The sequence below is a fragment of the Hyperolius riggenbachi genome, chromosome 3 (genome assembly GCF_040937935.1).
Source record: "Hyperolius riggenbachi isolate aHypRig1 chromosome 3, aHypRig1.pri, whole genome shotgun sequence".
Lineage (NCBI taxonomy): Eukaryota > Metazoa > Chordata > Amphibia > Anura > Hyperoliidae > Hyperolius > Hyperolius riggenbachi.
The window spans coordinates 512,169,175-512,186,776 of record NC_090648.1 but is presented as its reverse complement, the minus strand read 5'-3'; the positions used below and the strand labels follow the sequence as shown (position 1 = coordinate 512,186,776).

Here is a 17,602-nt window from a genome sequence, read left to right as displayed (position 1 = left end):
CGAGTGCCCCCGAAGCAGTACTGGAATTTCTACAATGTTTGGCCACTCGACGCACCTTCAACAGAAGATCGGCCACGCCTGGGTATGTCCTCAGGAACCGCTGAACTACTAGGTTCATCACGTGCGCCAGGCAAGGGATGTGTGTCAGCTTAGCCAACCTTAAAGCACGAATGAGATTACTCCAATTATCACACACAACCATGCCCGGTTTCAAGTCCAGCAGTGCCAGCCACAAATCCGTCTGTTCCTTTATTCCCTTCCAAATTTCCTCCCCTGTGTGCTGCTTATCCCCAAGGCAGATCAGCTTCAGCAACGCTTGCTGACGCATGCCAACAGCTGTGCTGCACTGCTTCCACGATCCTACTGCTGCTGGGTTAGCGTTTCCGGATGAGGTACAGCTTTGAGATGCGTTGGAGGAGAAGGAGTCAGAGAGGTAGGTGCTGCTGTTGTTATCCAGTGGGAGGGACGGCGGTGCAGCTGTTTGCGGCGTGGGCAACACCCGCGCCGTAGCAGGTGAGGAATCGCTGCCAGGCTCCACAAGGTTCACCCAGTGCGCGGTAAGGGAGATGTATCGACCCTGGCCGAACGCACTCGTCCAAGTGTCAGTGGTGAGGTGAACCTTGCAGGCAACGGCATTCTTCAAGCTTCGGGTTATTTTGCTGACCACGTGCTCATGCAACTCAGGCACTGCAGAGCGCGCAAAGTGGTAGCGGCTGGGAACCACGTAACGTGGGATGGCCACTGACATCATGCCCTTGAAGCTGTTTGTCTCCACCACTCGATATGGCAGCATTTCGCAGGCCAGAAGCTTGGCTATGCTGGCTGTTACTGCCACGGCCCGGGGGTCATTTGCTGGCAATTTCCTCTTGCGCTCAAACATCTCCGACACAGACAACTGAACCGTAGCGCTGCACACGGAAGGGCTGTTGGTTGTTGTGTTTGATGAACACTGGGAGACCTCAAGAGCACTACTCCGGAAAGTGACAGTGTCAGCGTCGTCTGATGTTTGTGAATGTTGTGAACCACGCAATGGCTGGGCTACTGCTGCTGCTGAGGCGGGTCTGGTGGTGAGTCTGGTGAACCCAAGGGAGGCAGTGTTGCTGGTACCCTGTCCTGCCGCGTTTGCCCACAGAGTGGGATGTTTGGATAGCATGTGGCGGCTCATGCTAGTGGTGGAGAGGTTGTTAATACTTTTCCCCCTGCTCAGGCGAGTCTTGCACACCTTGCAAATCGCCATGGTAACATCCTCAGTGCAGTCTTCAAAGAAAGCCCAGACTTTGGAGCACCTGCCTCCTTGCTGGCGATTTCTGTTTCCTCCTCTTTTGCCTCTCACTCTAACTTCCACGCTTGTGGTGCCTGAAATTGCGCGCCGCCTACCTTGTGGCACAAGGCGAACTCGTGCAGCAGTGGGTTCTTCAACAGACTCATCTGTGCTGCTGCTACGACGGCGATGTTCTCGTTCACAAATAAAATCTGGGTCTCTGTCCACATTGTCCATACCCTCCTCTTCCATCTCCTCAAACTCGTCATATGTCATTGTGGGGGGCCGCCGCCGTGGAGTAGAGCTCCCCAGAACAACCTCTGCGCAGCTCACTCCAACGTCGTCTTCCAGATCTTGTCGGCCGACCTCCTGCAATTGCAACCCCTCCTGCCCAACTTGCTCTGGGATTTGGGTTTCCGAGTCCTCCTCGGACTCGCCTTGTATTTCAGTGCGCGGTGCATTTCCCACAGTTAATGGTTGTGAATCCGGGCACAACATTTCTGGCTGTTCCTCCATTGACCTTTCATAGGTGGAAGTTTGTTGGGCTGGGAATAGCTCCTGCGAATACCCCATTGTGTCCTGAGGTAATTCATAGGACTGGTTATCTGGCAGTTGTGTGCGTGGTGTCGCTGCCGGTTGTGTCAGCTTTGTGCCCACTGGCTCCTTGTAACTGGCTGAGGACTCGGACCTCGTGCGTGATGTGCTGGTGCTGCTTAACCCACTGCTGGACGCTTGAGAGGTCATCCAAGTAATTATCTGGTCCTGTTCTTTTGGATTTGTGAGGGTTGTTGTCCTGGACAACATGGGCGGTATTGAGTGGGTTTTCTTGGGTGCTCCCCTGTGGCCTGTACGTGAACCGTCAGGGGAAACACCTCTTCCCTTGCCCCTTCCTCTTTCACCGGATTTCTTCCTCATTTCACTTATCCTTACAGTACACGCTGACTGGCAGCAGTACAGTGGCAGTACAGAAATGCTATACAGTACCACTATTCCCAGCAGCGACACAGAGCACAATGCTATACAGTGGCGGGTGAGCGGTGTACTACTGTTCCCAGGCCCAGCAGACACAGAGTGGAAGTAAACACAATGCTATATAGTCTGGCTGAGCGGTGTACACAGAGTGGCAGTACACACAATGCTATATAGTCTGGCTAAGCCGTGTACACAGAGTGTCAGAAAACACAATGCTATATATAGCGTGGCTGAGCGAGGTGCACAGTGGCAGTACACACAATGCTATATTAGTCAGGCTAAGCCGTGTACACAGAGTGTCAGTAAACAATGGTATATAGTCTGGCTGAGCGGTGTACACAGAGTGTCAGTAAACAACGGTATATAGTCTGGCTGAGCGGTGTACACAGAGTGGCAGTAAACACAATGCTATATATAGCGTGGCTGAGCGAGGTGCACAGTGGCAGTACACACAATGCTATATAGTCAGGCTAAGCCGTGTACACAGAGTGTCAGAAAACACAATGCTATATATAGCGTGGCTGAGCGAGGTGCACAGTGGCAGTACACACAATGCTTTATAGTCAGGCTGAGCCGTGTACACAGAGTGTCAGTAAACAATGGTATATAGTCTGGCTGAGCGGTGTACACAGAGTGTCAGTAAACAACGGTATATAGTCTGGCTGAGCGGTGTACACAGAGTGGCAGTAAACACAATGCTATATATAGCGTGGCTGAGCGAGGTGCACAGTGGCAGTACACACAATGCTATAGAGCCAGGCTAAGCCGTGTACACAGAGTGTCAGAAAACACAATGCTATATATAGCGTGGCTGAGCGAGGTGCACAGTGGCAGTACACACAATGCTATATTAGTCAGGCTAAGCCGTGTACAGAGAGTGTCAGAAAACACAATGCTATATATAGCGTGGCTGAGCGAGGTGCACAGTGGCAGTACACACAATGCTATATAGTCTGGCTGAGCCGTGTACACAGAGTGGCAGTACACACAATGCTATATATAGCGTGGCTGAGCGAGGTGCACAGTGGCAGTACACACAATGCTATATTAGTCAGGCTAAGCCGTGTACACAGAGTGTCAGAAAACACAATGCTATATATAGCGTGGCTGAGCGAGGTGCACAGTGGCAGTACACACAATGCTATATATAGCGTGGCTGAGCGAGGTGCACAGTGGCAGTACACACAATGCTATATATAGCGTGGCTGAGCGAGGTGCACAGTGGCAGTACACACAATGCTATATTAGTCAGGCTAAGCCGTGTACACAGAGTGTCAGAAAACACAATGCTATATTTATAGCGTGGCTGAGCGAGGTGCACAGTGGCAGTACACACAATGCTATATATAGCGTGGCTGAGCGAGGTGCACAGTGGCAGTACACACAATGCTATATTAGTCAGGCTAAGCCGTGTACACAGAGTGTCAGAAAACACAATGCTATATATATAGCGTGGCTGAGCGAGGTGCACAGTGGCAGTACACACAATGCTATATATAGCGTGGCTGAGCGAGGTGCACAGTGGCAGTACACACAATGCTATATATAGCGTGGCTGAGCGAGGTGCACAGTGGCAGTACACACAATGCTATATATAGCGTGGCTGAGCGAGGTGCACAGTGGCAGTACACACAATGCTATATTAGTCAGGCTAAGCCGTGTACACAGAGTGTCAGAAAACACAATGCTATATATAGCGTGGCTGAGCGAGGTGCACAGTGGCAGTACACACAATGCTATATATATAGCGTGGCTGAGCGAGGTGCACAGTGGCAGTACACACAATGCTATATATAGCGTGGCTGAGCGAGGTGCACAGTGGCAGTACACACAATGCTATATATAGCGTGGCTGAGCGAGGTGCACAGTGGCAGTACACACAATGCTATATTAGTCAGGCTAAGCCGTGTACACAGAGTGTCAGAAAACACAATGCTATATATATAGCGTGGCTGAGCGAGGTACACAGTGGCAGTAAACAATGCTATATATAGTGTGGCTGAGCGAGCGGTGTACTACTGTTCCCAGCAGCGACACACAATGACTGGGGGGGACCCTGGCTAGCGTGGCTGGAGAGCGAACTACCCTGCCTGCCTACCCAAAGCTAAACCCACAGACAAATGGCGGAGATATGACGTGGTTCGGGTATTTATTTACCCGAACCACGTGACCGTTCGGCCAATCAGAGCGCGTTCGGGCCCGAACCACGTGACCCGTTCGGCCAATCACAGCGCTAGCCGAACGTTCGGGGAACGTTCGGCCATGCGCTCTTAGTTCGGCCATGTGGCCGAACGGTTTGGCCGAGCACCGTCAGGTGTTCGGCCGAACTCGAACATCACCCGAACAGGGTGATGTTCTGCAGAACCCTAACAGTGGCGAACACTGTTCGCCCAACACTACTCCACAGCCCTGATTGAAGGCCTGCTAAACCCAGGGTCAGGGACGTAACTATAAAGGAGAAGTCCCGGTGACCTTAGGGGGCCAGGAGATGTGGGGGCCCCCAACAACTAACCTTCTCTCCCTCTGATTCTCCTGATCACATGTGTTTGTGGCTACACTTGTTATGAGTGAGAAGAACATGATGGCTACACTTGTTGTATGACTCTTGTGGGATGGGCCCCCAGGCTGTGAAGGGCACTAAGGGGAGGGATGTGAGCATTTGCCCCCCCCCCCCCCCCCCCAACAAAAAGTTTTGCTAGTGGGCCCCAAATTTCATAGTCCTCCGCCCAGGGGTGAACAAGTCAAATTTGAATGACAATGAACAAAAGCAAAGTGCTGGGCAGAATAGCTGCTTAATGGGCCAAAATATCGCCTCCTCTCTTCTCTGGATTCAGCAGCCAGTAGGTGGGTCAGGCAGGAGTGACCATGTGACATCCCAAAGTATGAAAAATTATCCAATCCCCCCTCCCCCTCCTTTCCAATTTCGGATTATATTCCCATACCTATAATTACAGTACCTACTCTTAGTTACATAAAACAACATTTGAAAGCATTCCCAAGCATTCCTTGTGTATTAAAATGTTTACTTTTACTAGAGAGAACAGTACAAGCTTGCTTATCTCTGGCTAATCAGCAAATGTAATCATTGCCAGCCAGGATACATTCTCTGCCTGTGTCTTAATGCTGCCGCCTCTTTCTCTTTTAAAGTGATTCAGCAGTTGCCAGGGCGATGCATAGATTCAGCGATGCATCGATTCAGCAGAGGGAATCAAGACACAGGCAGAGAGTTTCTCCTGCCCCTCAATGATTACATTTGCCGATCAGACAGAGATAAGCAAGCCTGTACTGCTCTCTGCAGTGAAAATGCATAAGACTAAAGCTAATACTGTACACAGAGGGAGTCATGAAAAAAGTTTCACAGGATAGACTTCCCCTTGCTCTTATTTTAGTTGATTCAGGCCTTCTAAGGAACTGTTGTAGCAGATATATTTACTTGTTTCACTTTCACCTAATGAAAATAATTGACACAAACAGAAAACATTTACCAATACACATGAATGCCCTGGAGTCTGATGGGATTCTGACTGAGCGTAATGCCTAGTACACACCATACAATTGTCTGTTAGATTTTCTGTTTTGTAAAGTACTGGTAGAGACTGGTCATTATCTCTGGTGCATTGTCTTCCAGTTATCTCCTGCTGAGTAGAACAATGCCTAATTGCTCGACAGATAGATGGTTAGATAGATAATTTCCAACATGTTGGAAATTATCTATCTGGCAGGTAAATCTAAAGGTGCTTACACACGCACTACCAGCGGCATCGACGGGTCCGCCGGACCCTCCCGCTGGGCGGTCTTTTAGCCGACAGTAGTGCGTGTGTACGCACTGTCGGCGGACTGATAAGGCTGTTTATGAACGATCCGCTCAGCGGACAAAAAATTGTATGGTGTAGATGGGGCGTAACAGAAAATTGTATGGTGTGTACTTAGCATAAAGGTCAGTACACACACTAGATCAAAGTCAACTCTTTTTTTTCTTACTGCATTACAGATTTCCTTTAAAGGGTGATAAATATGGCAGCCTTCATATACTTTTTTGCTTCAGGTTCCCCTTAACCAGCTAAGTGGCCAAGACCCAAAGAATATCACTTAGTGAAGAGGGGAAAGGAAGGTGGTGAAATAATATGGAGGAAATATAGAAGACCCCTCATAGCAGAAACAGCTAAGAAGGGATACCGAGATACCGAAGTGTTGGCAATAATAAAGACTCAAAAAGGCTCACCTGTAACAAAAACAAACGTCTTGCCAGTCTTCTCCTCCCCATCATGGCAGCCGCCTCCAGCACACTGGTACCCACCACAGCCGAACTCTCCTGTGTCCGCCCCAGTGGTGTTCAGCACAATCAGCTGGCTGTACCGGCCAAAGTGCTTAATCCTGTTGAGAAACAACTATTCCAGTTACTATGACCTATAAAACATATTTCCATTAGTAGCATACAAGACCGCTTAGTAGTATGCAGGACCTCTTAGTAGTATACAGGGACTTTTAGTAGTATACAGGACCTATTAGTAGTATACATGACCTCTTAGTAGTATACAGGACCTATTAGTACTATACAGGACCTCTTAGTAGAATACAGGACCTCTTAGTAGTATACAGGACCTATTAGTACTATACAGGATCTCTTAGTAGAATACAGGACCTCTTAGTAGTATAGAGGACCTATTAGTAGTATACCTCTTAGTAGTATACAAGACCTCTTAGTAGAATACAGGACCTTTTAGTAGTATACAGGACCTATTAGTAGTATACAGGACCTCTTAGTAGAATACAGGACCTCTTGGTAGTATACAGGACCTCTTAGTAGTATACAGGACCTATTAGTAGTATACAGGACCCCTTAGTAGAATACAGGACCTCTTAGTAGTATACAGGACCTATTAGTAGTATACCTCTTAGTAGTATACAAGACCTCTTAATAGTATACAGGACCTCTTAGTAGAATACATGACCTATTAGTAGTATACAGGACCTCTTAGTAGAATACAGGACCTCTTAGTAGAATACAGGACCTCTTAGTAGTATACAGGACCTCTTAGTAGTATACAGGACCTCTTAGTAGTATACAGGACCCCTTAGTAGAATACATGACCTCTTAGTAGTATACAGGACTTCTTAGTAGTATACAGAACTTCTTAGTAGTATACAAGACCTCTTAATAGTATACAGGACCTATTAGTAGTATACAGGACCTCTTAGTAGAATACAGGACCTCTTAGTAGTATACATGGCCTCTTAGTAGTATACAGGACCTATTAGTAGTATACCTCTTAGTAGTATACAAGACCTCTTAATAGTACACAGGACCTCTGAGAAGAATACAGGACCTTTTAGTAGTATACAGGACCTCTTAGTAGTATACAGGACCTCTTAGTAGTATACAGGACCCCTTAGTAGAATACATGACCTCTTAGTAGTATACAGGACTTCTTAGTAGTATACAGAACTTCTTAGTAGTATACAAGACCTCTTAATAGTATACAGGACCTATTAGTAGTATACAGGACCTCTTAGTAGAATACAGGACCTCTTAGTAGTATACATGGCCTCTTAGTAGTATACAGGACCTATTAGTAGTATACCTCTTAGTAGTATACAAGACCTCTTAATAGTACACAGGACCTCTGAGAAGAATACATGACCTCTTAGTAGTATACATGACCTCTTAGTAGCATACATGACCTCTTAGTAGCATACATGACCTCTTAGTAGTATACATGACCTCTTAGTAGCATACATGACCTCTTAGTAGTATACATGACCTCTTAGTAGCATACATGACCTCTTAGTAGTATACATGACCTCTTAGTAGCATACATGACCTCTTAGTAGTATACATGACCTCTTAGTAGCATACATGACCTCTTAGTAGTTTACAGGACGTCTTGTAAGAAACTCTAGACAGGGGTTTATATTTTGTAAATTACACCTAAGTGATGGACAAATGAAGACGAAAGAAACAGAACGTCTGGTTTCCAGAAGAGGGTGTGTCCCTCCACAAAAGTGAACCAACTACAGGAAATCAGTTTGTAATATGTGAGCTTCATCAGGGTACGTGCATGGCACATATCACCTGTAGTGATGGTCGTGTCTAGGACAAGCATGGTAAATATGGGACCAGTGTCATGGTACTGGGAAACCAAAGCTCCCGGTCTCTATCCCCTTGACTTACTTGAGTCTTCCCTCGTCATCCTCCTGCAGGTAGTGGGGGAAATTCCATCGGACCGAGGTTCCCTTGCAGCGAAGGTCCAGAGTCTGGCCGGCCTTCACAGTCACCGTGTCGCCCACCGGCTGGAACTTCCCTCTTTGAAGGACTTGGGACAGGATGGATCCCCCGGCAGGATTTGGGGCTGGTGCAGACGGTGGTTTGGTCTTCGGCTGGAGCTTTTTCCCATCTTGCTTTGGTTTCTTAGTTGTGGACTTGGTGGACAGCCCGGCCTTCTTCTTCTCTACTGGCTTGTCTGGTTTTTGCTTGACGTCACAGTCAGCTGGAAGAGCAATGAAAATGACAGGAAATAAGCTGTGGATCTGACTCCACACACTATGGCACTTTACATTTTTTTTTCTTTTTTCATAAAGAAAAAACATTATCCATAACATTTCAGCGGCATACAACAGCGCCTCAACATCACTTCCATTCCATGTAGCAGCATAACATCGTAATACAATACATTACAAACAGCATAGCATATACATACTGCCATAGAACGCAGTTGGTCCTGGTTCAGTTGCCCCTCCCCTTGGAAATCCACCTCAGGCATACAACCATACAGAGCATATATTGCCTTGTCACTTGACTGCCCCTCAGAGGGGCTCACAATCTAATCCCTACCATAGTCTTAAGTCTATGTACCGGTATGTATCATTTTAGTGACATGTATCATACTCTAGGGCTGGGGTGTCAAACTCAAATACAAAGTGGGCCACAATTGAACACTGGGGCCTAGTCGCAGGCCAACCTCAATGACTACTGGTCAGTGGTCACCTTCCTTCCTTATAAAGTTCCCTGGTGTCTAATGGGCTTCTCCCTCCCCTATACAGTTCCCTGGTGTCTAATGGCTCCCCTCCAACCCCTATACAGTTCCCTGGTGTCTATTGCCCCTCCTCCTTCCCCTAAACCGTTCCCTGGTGTCTAATGCACCTCCCTCCCTTCCCTACACAGTTCCCTGGCGTCCAGGAGCCCCACAGTCCCAAATACAGTTCCCTAGTGTCTATTGCCCCCCCCCCCCCACCCCTAGACAGTTCCCCGGTGTCTAGTGGGCCTCCCTCCCTTTCCTATACAGTTTCCTGGCATCTAGTGGCCCCCACAGTCCCATATACAGTTCCCTGGTGTTTAGTGCTTTCCCCTTACCTCCCCTAACCTCCCCTATATGGCTTCCTTGGTGATCTAGGGCTTTACCTCCAATATCGCTTCCCTGGTGGTCTAGAGTGGGCCAAACATAATGCAAAGTGGGGAAACCACTTGTGGGACAAATTTAATGGCTTCAAGGGCCAGATTTAGCCCGCGTTTGACATGTACGGTCTAGGGCCAATTTACAGGGAAGCCAATGAACTTATCTGTCTGTTTTTAGAACGTGGGAGGAAACCGGAGCAGGGAAACTAGGCATTGCCAGACAAATGTGCAATATAAAAAAGAAAAGTGATTACAGGAAGTGGTAACCACTGCTGCTAGGAAGTGGTAATAGCCAAAGGCAGATGTACAGGGGAGCAACCTGGGACTGCAGGAGGGCCCAGAGCTGCAAGGGGGCACCGACTACTCCTTTACTCCCTCGGATAAAAGGGTCCATCCTTCAGATGAGGTGTTTTGTGGCTGCACTTGCTACGGGTGTGTGACAATTATGAAGTCCACACTTGTTTTATGCCCCTTGTGAGATGGGCCCTGGGCTGTGAGGCGCACCAGGGGGAGGGGTGGGAGATGGGCCCGGGCTGTGAGGGACACCAGGGGGAGGCCAGGGGAGGGGTGTGACCATTGGGAGGGAGCATCAAAGTTTGGATGAGGGACCCCATGTTTTGCAGTTACGCTGCTGGTAACAACCGTGAGAAGAGGCCTCGGCCCATAATGCAATTCACTCCCTCTGCTGAGTTTTCTCAGAGGAGATCATTTTTTTTATCTTCTATTTTAAATAACTTTTCAGCACTTTGCAGCAGTTAAAGTACCAAAAAGTTGTTGAAAAAGTGCTGACAAAATTATTCTGAGTATTTTCTGGCTTGCTGGCGGCTTCACAGGCATTTTACTGACAATTTTGAAAATATTACCAAGGAGAAAACTCAGGAGAAAAAATGATTTGCACACGGGCCCTTCACCTTCCAATGACTCTGCTTGAGTGAGATGCCTGTTGGTCGTTCATGTGTCCCCTTCCCTGCTGATGGAGGAAACTGGGGCTCAACTACTGAACTTCTGTACAACTCTGTGCCACATCAGGAAGAGGAGAGAACAGACAGATACAGAGACAGGGAGACAGGCAGACAGACAGAGAGACAGACAGACATGCGTCCCTTTCCCTGCTGATGGAGGAAACTGGGGCTCAACTACTGAACTTCTGTACAACTCTGTGCCACATCAGGATGAGAAGAGAACAGACAGATACAGAGACAGAGAGACAGACAGGCAGGGAGACAGGCAGACAGACAGAGAGACAGACAGACATGCGTCCCCTTCCCTGCTGATGGAGGAAACTGGGGCTCAACTACTGAACTTCTGTACAACTCTGTGCCACATCAGGAAGAGGAGAGAACAGACAGATACAGAGACAGGGAGACAGACAGGCAGGGAGACAGGCAGACAGACAGAGAGACAGACAGACATGCGTCCCCTTCCCTGCTGATGGAGGAAACTGGGGCTCAACTACTGAACTTCTGTACAACTCTGTGCCACATCAGGAAGAGGAGAGAACAGACAGATACAGAGACAGGGAGACAGACAGGCAGGGAGACAGGCAGACAGACAGAGAGACAGACAGACATGCGTCCCTTTCCCTGCTGATGGAGGAAACTGGGGCTCAACTACTGAACTTCTGTACAACTCTGTGCCACATCAGGAAGAGGAGAGAACAGACAGATACAGAGACAGGGAGACAGAGAGACAGACAGGCAGAGAGACAGACAGACAGACAGAGAGACAGGCAGACATGCGTCCCCTTCCCTGCTGATGGAGGAAACTGGGGCTCAACTACTGAACTTCTGTACAACTCTGTGCCACATCAGGGAAGAGGAGAGAACAGACAGATACAGAGACAGGGAGACAGACAGGCAGGGAGACAGGCAGACAGACAGAGAGACAGACAGACATGCGTCCCCTTCCCTGCTGATGGAGGAAACTGGGGCTCAACTACTGAACTTCTGTACAACTCTGTGCCACATCAGGAAGAGGAGAGAACAGACAGATACAGAGACAGGGAGACAGAGAGACAGACAGGCAGAGAGACAGACAGACAGACAGAGAGACAGGCAGACATGCGTCCCCTTCCCTGCTGATGGAGGAAACTGGGGCTCAACTACTGAACTTCTGTACAACTCTGTGCCACATCAGGGAAGAGGAGAGAACAGACAGATACAGAGACAGGGAGACAGACAGGCAGGGAGACAGGCAGACAGACAGAGAGACAGACAGACATGCGTCCCCTTCCCTGCTGATGGAGGAAACTGGGGCTCAACTACTGAACTTCTGCACAACTCTGTGCCACATCAGGAAGAGGAGAGAACAGACAGATACAGAGACAGGGAGACAGAGAGACAGACAGGCAGAGAGACAGACAGACAGACAGAGAGACAGGCAGACATGCGTCCCCTTCCCTGCTGATGGAGGAAACTGGGGCTCAACTACTGAACTTCTGCACAACTCTGTGCTACATCAGGAAGAGAAGAGAACAGACAGATACAGAGACAGGGAGACAGACAGACAGGCAGGGAGACAGGCAGACAGACAGAGAGACAGACAGACATGCGTCCCCTTCCCTGCTGATGGAGGAAACTGGGGCTCAACTACTGAACTTCTGTACAACTCTGTGCCACATCAGGAAGAGGAGAGAACAGACAGATACAGAGACAGGGAGACAGAGAGACAGACAGGCAGAGAGACAGACAGACAGACAGAGAGACAGGCAGACATGCGTCCCCTTCCCTGCTGATGGAGGAAACTGGGGCTCAACTACTGAACTTCTGTACAACTCTGTGCCACATCAGGAAGAGGAGAGAACAGACAGATACAGAGACAGGGAGACAGACAGGCAGGGAGACAGGCAGACAGACAGAGAGACAGACAGACATGCGTCCCCTTTCCTGCTGATGGAGGAAACTGGGGCTCAACTACTGAACTTCTGTACAACTCTGTGCCACATCAGGAAGAGGAGAGAACAGACAGATACAGAGACAGGGAGACAGACAGGCAGGGAGACAGGCAGACAGACAGAGAGACAGACAGACATGCGTCCCCTTCCCTGCTGATGGAGGAAACTGGGGCTCAACTACTGAACTTCTGTACAACTCTGTGCCACATCAGGAAGAGGAGAGAACAGACAGATACAGAGACAGGGAGACAGACAGACAGAGAGACAGACAGACATGCGTCCCCTTCCCTGCTGATGGAGGAAACTGGGGCTCAACTACTGATCTTCTGTACAACTCTGTGCCACATCAGGATGAGAAGAGAACAGACAGATACAGAGACAGAGAGACAGACAGGCAGGGAGACAGGCAGACAGACAGAGAGACAGACAGACATGCGTCCCCTTCCCTGCTGATGGAGGAAACTGGGGCTCAACTACTGAACTTCTGTACAACTCTGTGCCACATCAGGAAGAGGAGAGAACAGACAGATACAGAGACAGGGAGACAGACAGGCAGGGAGACAGGCAGACAGACAGAGAGACAGACAGACATGCGTCCCCTTCCCTGCTGATGGAGGAAACTGGGGCTCAACTACTGAACTTCTGTACAACTCTGTGCCACATCAGGAAGAGGAGAGAACAGACAGATACAGAGACAGGGAGACAGACAGGCAGGGAGACAGGCAGACAGACAGAGAGACAGACAGACATGCGTCCCCTTCCCTGCTGATGGAGGAAACTGGGGCTCAACTACTGAACTTCTGTACAACTCTGTGCCACATCAGGAAGAGGAGAGAACAGACAGATACAGAGACAGGGAGACAGACAGGCAGGGAGACAGGCAGACAGACAGACATGCGTCCCCTTCCCTGCTGATGGAGGAAACTGGGGCTCAACTACTGAACTTCTGTACAACTCTGTGCCACATCAGGAAGAGGAGAGAACAGACAGATACAGAGACAGGGAGACAGAGAGACAGACAGGCAGAGAGACAGACAGACAGACAGAGAGACAGGCAGACATGCGTCCCCTTCCCTGCTGATGGAGGAAACTGGGGCTCAACTACTGAACTTCTGTACAACTCTGTGCCACATCAGGAAGAGGAGAGAACAGACAGATACAGAGACAGGGAGACAGACAGGCAGGGAGACAGGCAGACAGACAGAGAGACAGACAGACATGCGTCCCCTTCCCTGCTGATGGAGGAAACTGGGGCTCAACTACTGAACTTCTGCACAACTCTGTGCCACATCAGGAAGAGGAGAGAACAGACAGATACAGAGACAGGGAGACAGACAGGCAGACAGAGAGACAGGCAGACATGCGTCCCCTTCCCTGCTGATGGAGGAAACTGGGGCTCAACTACTGAACTTCTGCACAACTCTGTGCTACATCAGGAAGAGAAGAGAACAGACAGATACAGAGACAGGGAGACAGACAGACAGGCAGGGAGACAGGCAGACAGACAGAGAGACAGACAGACATGCGTCCCCTTCCCTGCTGATGGAGGAAACTGGGGCTCAACTACTGAACTTCTGTACAACTCTGTGCCACATCAGGAAGAGGAGAGAACAGACAGATACAGAGACAGGGAGACAGACAGGCAGAGAGACAGACAGACAGACAGAGAGACAGGCAGACATGCGTCCCCTTCCCTGCTGATGGAGGAAACTGGGGCTCAACTACTGAACTTCTGTACAACTCTGTGCCACATCAGGAAGAGGAGAGAACAGACAGATACAGAGACAGGGAGACAGACAGGCAGGGAGACAGGCAGACAGACAGAGAGACAGACAGACATGCGTCCCCTTCCCTGCTGATGGAGGAAACTGGGGCTCAACTACTGAACTTCTGCACAACTCTGTGCCACATCAGGAAGAGGAGAGAACAGACAGATACAGAGACAGGGTGACAGACAGGCAGGGAGACAGGCAGACAGACAGAGAGACAGACAGACATGCGTCCCCTTCCCTGCTGATGGAGGAAACTGGGGCTCAACTACTGAACTTCTGTACAACTCTGTGCCACATCAGGAAGAGGAGAGAACAGACAGATACAGAGACAGGGAGACAGGCAGACAGACAGAGAGACAGACAGACATGCGTCCCCTTCCCTGCTGATGGAGGAAACTGGGGCTCAACTACTGAACTTCTGTACAACTCTGTGCCACATCAGGATGAGAAGAGAACAGACAGATACAGAGACAGAGACAGAGAGACAGACAGGCAGGGAGACAGGCAGACAGACAGAGAGACAGACAGACATGCGTCCCTTTCCCTGCTGATGGAGGAAACTGGGGCTCAACTACTGAACTTCTGTACAACTCTGTGCCACATCAGGAAGAGGAGAGAACAGACAGATACAGAGACAGGGAGACAGACAGGCAGGGAGACAGGCAGACAGACAGAGAGACAGACAGACATGCGTCCCCTTCCCTGCTGATGGAGGAAACTGGGGCTCAACTACTGAACTTCTGTACAACTCTGTGCCACATCAGGAAGAGGAGAGAACAGACAGATACAGAGACAGGGAGACAGACAGGCAGGGAGACAGGCAGACAGACAGAGAGACAGACAGACATGCGTCCCCTTCCCTGCTGATGGAGGAAACTGGGGCTCAACTACTGAACTTCTGTACAACTCTGTGCCACATCAGGAAGAGGAGAGAACAGACAGATACAGAGACAGGGAGACAGGCAGACAGACAGGCAGGGAGACAGGCAGACAGACAGAGAGACAGACAGACATGCGTCCCCTTCCCTGCTGATGGAGGAAACTGGGGCTCAACTACTGAACTTCCGTACAACTCTGTGCCACATCAGGAAGAGGAGAGAACAGACAGATACAGAGACAGGGAGACAGGCAGACATGCGTCCCCTTCCCTGCTGATGGAGGAAACTGGGGCTCAACTACTGAACTTCTGTACAACTCTGTGCCACATCAGGAAGAGGAGAGAACAGACAGATAAAGAGACAGGGAGACAGGCAGACAGACAGAGAGACAGGCAGACATGCGTCCCCTTCCCTGCTGATGGAGGAAACTGGGGCTCAACTACTGAACTTCTGTACAACTCTGTGCCACATCAGGAAGAGGAGAGAACAGACAGATACAGAGACAGGGAGACAGGCAGACAGACAGAGAGACAGACAGACATGCGTCCCCTTCCCTGCTGATGGAGGAAACTGGGGCTCAACTACTGAACTTCTGTACAACTCTGTGCCACATCAGGATGAGAAGAGAACAGACAGATACAGAGACAGAGAGACAGACAGGCAGGGAGACAGGCAGACAGACAGAGAGACAGACAGACATGCGTCCCCTTCCCTGCTGATGGAGGAAACTGGGGCTCAACTACTGAACTTCTGCACAACTCTGTGCCACATCAGGAAGAGGAGAGAACAGACAGATACAGAGACAGGGAGACAGACAGGCAGAGAGACAGGCAGACAGACAGAGAGACAGACAGACATGCGTCCCCTTCCCTGCTGATGGAATAAACTGGGGCTCAACTACTGAACTTCTGTACAACTCTGTGCCACATCAGGATGAGAAGAGAACAGACAGATACAGAGACAGAGAGACAGACAGGCAGGGAGAAAGGCAGACAGACAGAGAGACAGACAGACATGCGTCCCCTTCCCTACTGATGGAGGAAACTGGGGCTCAACTACTGAACTGCTGTACAACTCTGTGCCACATCAGGAAGAGGAGAGAACAGACAGATAGAGAGACAGGGAGAGGGATAGAGAGAGAGACAGACAGGCAGACAGAGAGACAGACAGACAGGGAGACAGGCAGAGAGACAGGCAGACAGACAGAGAGACAGACAAGCAGACGGACAGACATGCATCCCCTTCCCTGCTGATGGAGGAAACTGGGGCTCAACTACTGAACTTCTGTACAACTCTGTGCCACATCAGGATGAGAAGAGAACAGACAGATAGAGAGACAGGGAGACAGACAGACGGATAGAGAGAGACAGAGAGAGAGAGAGAGACAGAGAGAAAGAGAGAGAGAGACAGAGACAGAGAGAAAGAGAGAGAGACAGAGAGAAAGAGAGAGAGACAGAGACAGAAAGAGAGAGAGACAGAGAGAAAGAGAGAGAGACAGAGAGAGACAGACAGGCAGGGAGACAGGCAGACAGGGAGACAGATAAGAGAGAGAGATAGAGACAGATAGAGAGAGAGACAGAGAGAGAAAGAGAGAGAGAGAGACAGACAGGCAGAGAGACAGGAAGACAGGCAGACACAGAGAGAGACAGACAGAGAGAGACAGATAGGCAGACAGACAGACAGGCAGGGAGACAGAGAGAGAGACAGACAGGGAGACAGATAGATAGAGAGAGAGAGAGAGACAGATAGGCAGACAGACAGGCAGGGAGACAGACAGACAGGCAGACAGGCAGGCAGAGAGACAGACAGACAGACAGACAGACAGAGGCCGGCAGACAGACAGATAGTCAGACAGACACAGAGACAGACAGACAGAGAGACAGGCAGACAGAGAGAGAAAGAGACAGACAGAGAGAGAAAGAGACAGAGAGACAGACAGAGACAGACAAACAGATATAGAGAGGTAGACAGACGGATAGACAGACAGACAGCTAGAGAGACAAACAGAGAGGTAGACAGGCAGACAGACAGGCATACAGACAGACAGATAGTCAGGCAGGGCTTACCTAACAATATGAAGCTCAGCAGCAGAATCAGCAGCACTTTGCAATCCATTGATACAGCTGGAAATTCCTCTGCACAGTGTGAGAATGTGTACAGTGAGAGCCTTCCTGCCAGGCTGGAGGGGAGGTACGCTGGGGGGACATGCAGCCAGAGGGGAGAGGGGTAGTGAGGGGGAATGAGAGGTGGGATTGTATTCACACAGTTTACACTTTCCTGGAGCCCCAGCCTGACTTCTCACACATTTCCTCCTTTGCAATGCTGATCTCTGGAATTTGGCGCAGGCGACCTGTACTGCAATATGTATTGCTTTCTAAGGCCCTTTGCACGCATGATCATACTTTTGCATACATTTAAAAAAAAAAAAAAAAA

At 49.6% G+C, this 17,602-nt stretch overlaps 1 protein-coding gene across 1 annotated transcript in view; it reads right to left on the bottom strand.

Annotated features, from left to right (window-relative positions):
- LOC137564479 (platelet-derived growth factor receptor-like protein) overlaps positions 1-17,316 on the bottom strand; it is a 32,791-nt gene extending 15,475 nt beyond the window's left edge. The window contains exons 1-3 of the mRNA XM_068278385.1: positions 17,236-17,316; positions 8,406-8,721; positions 6,456-6,607 (exon numbers count right to left, since the gene is read on the bottom strand). Of these exons, the coding sequence (XP_068134486.1) occupies positions 6,456-6,607; positions 8,406-8,721; positions 17,236-17,284 (517 nt within the window). The 5' untranslated portion in view covers positions 17,285-17,316. The remainder of the gene's footprint in view (positions 1-6,455; positions 6,608-8,405; positions 8,722-17,235) is intronic.
- Between the last annotated feature and the right edge of the window lie 286 nt (positions 17,317-17,602).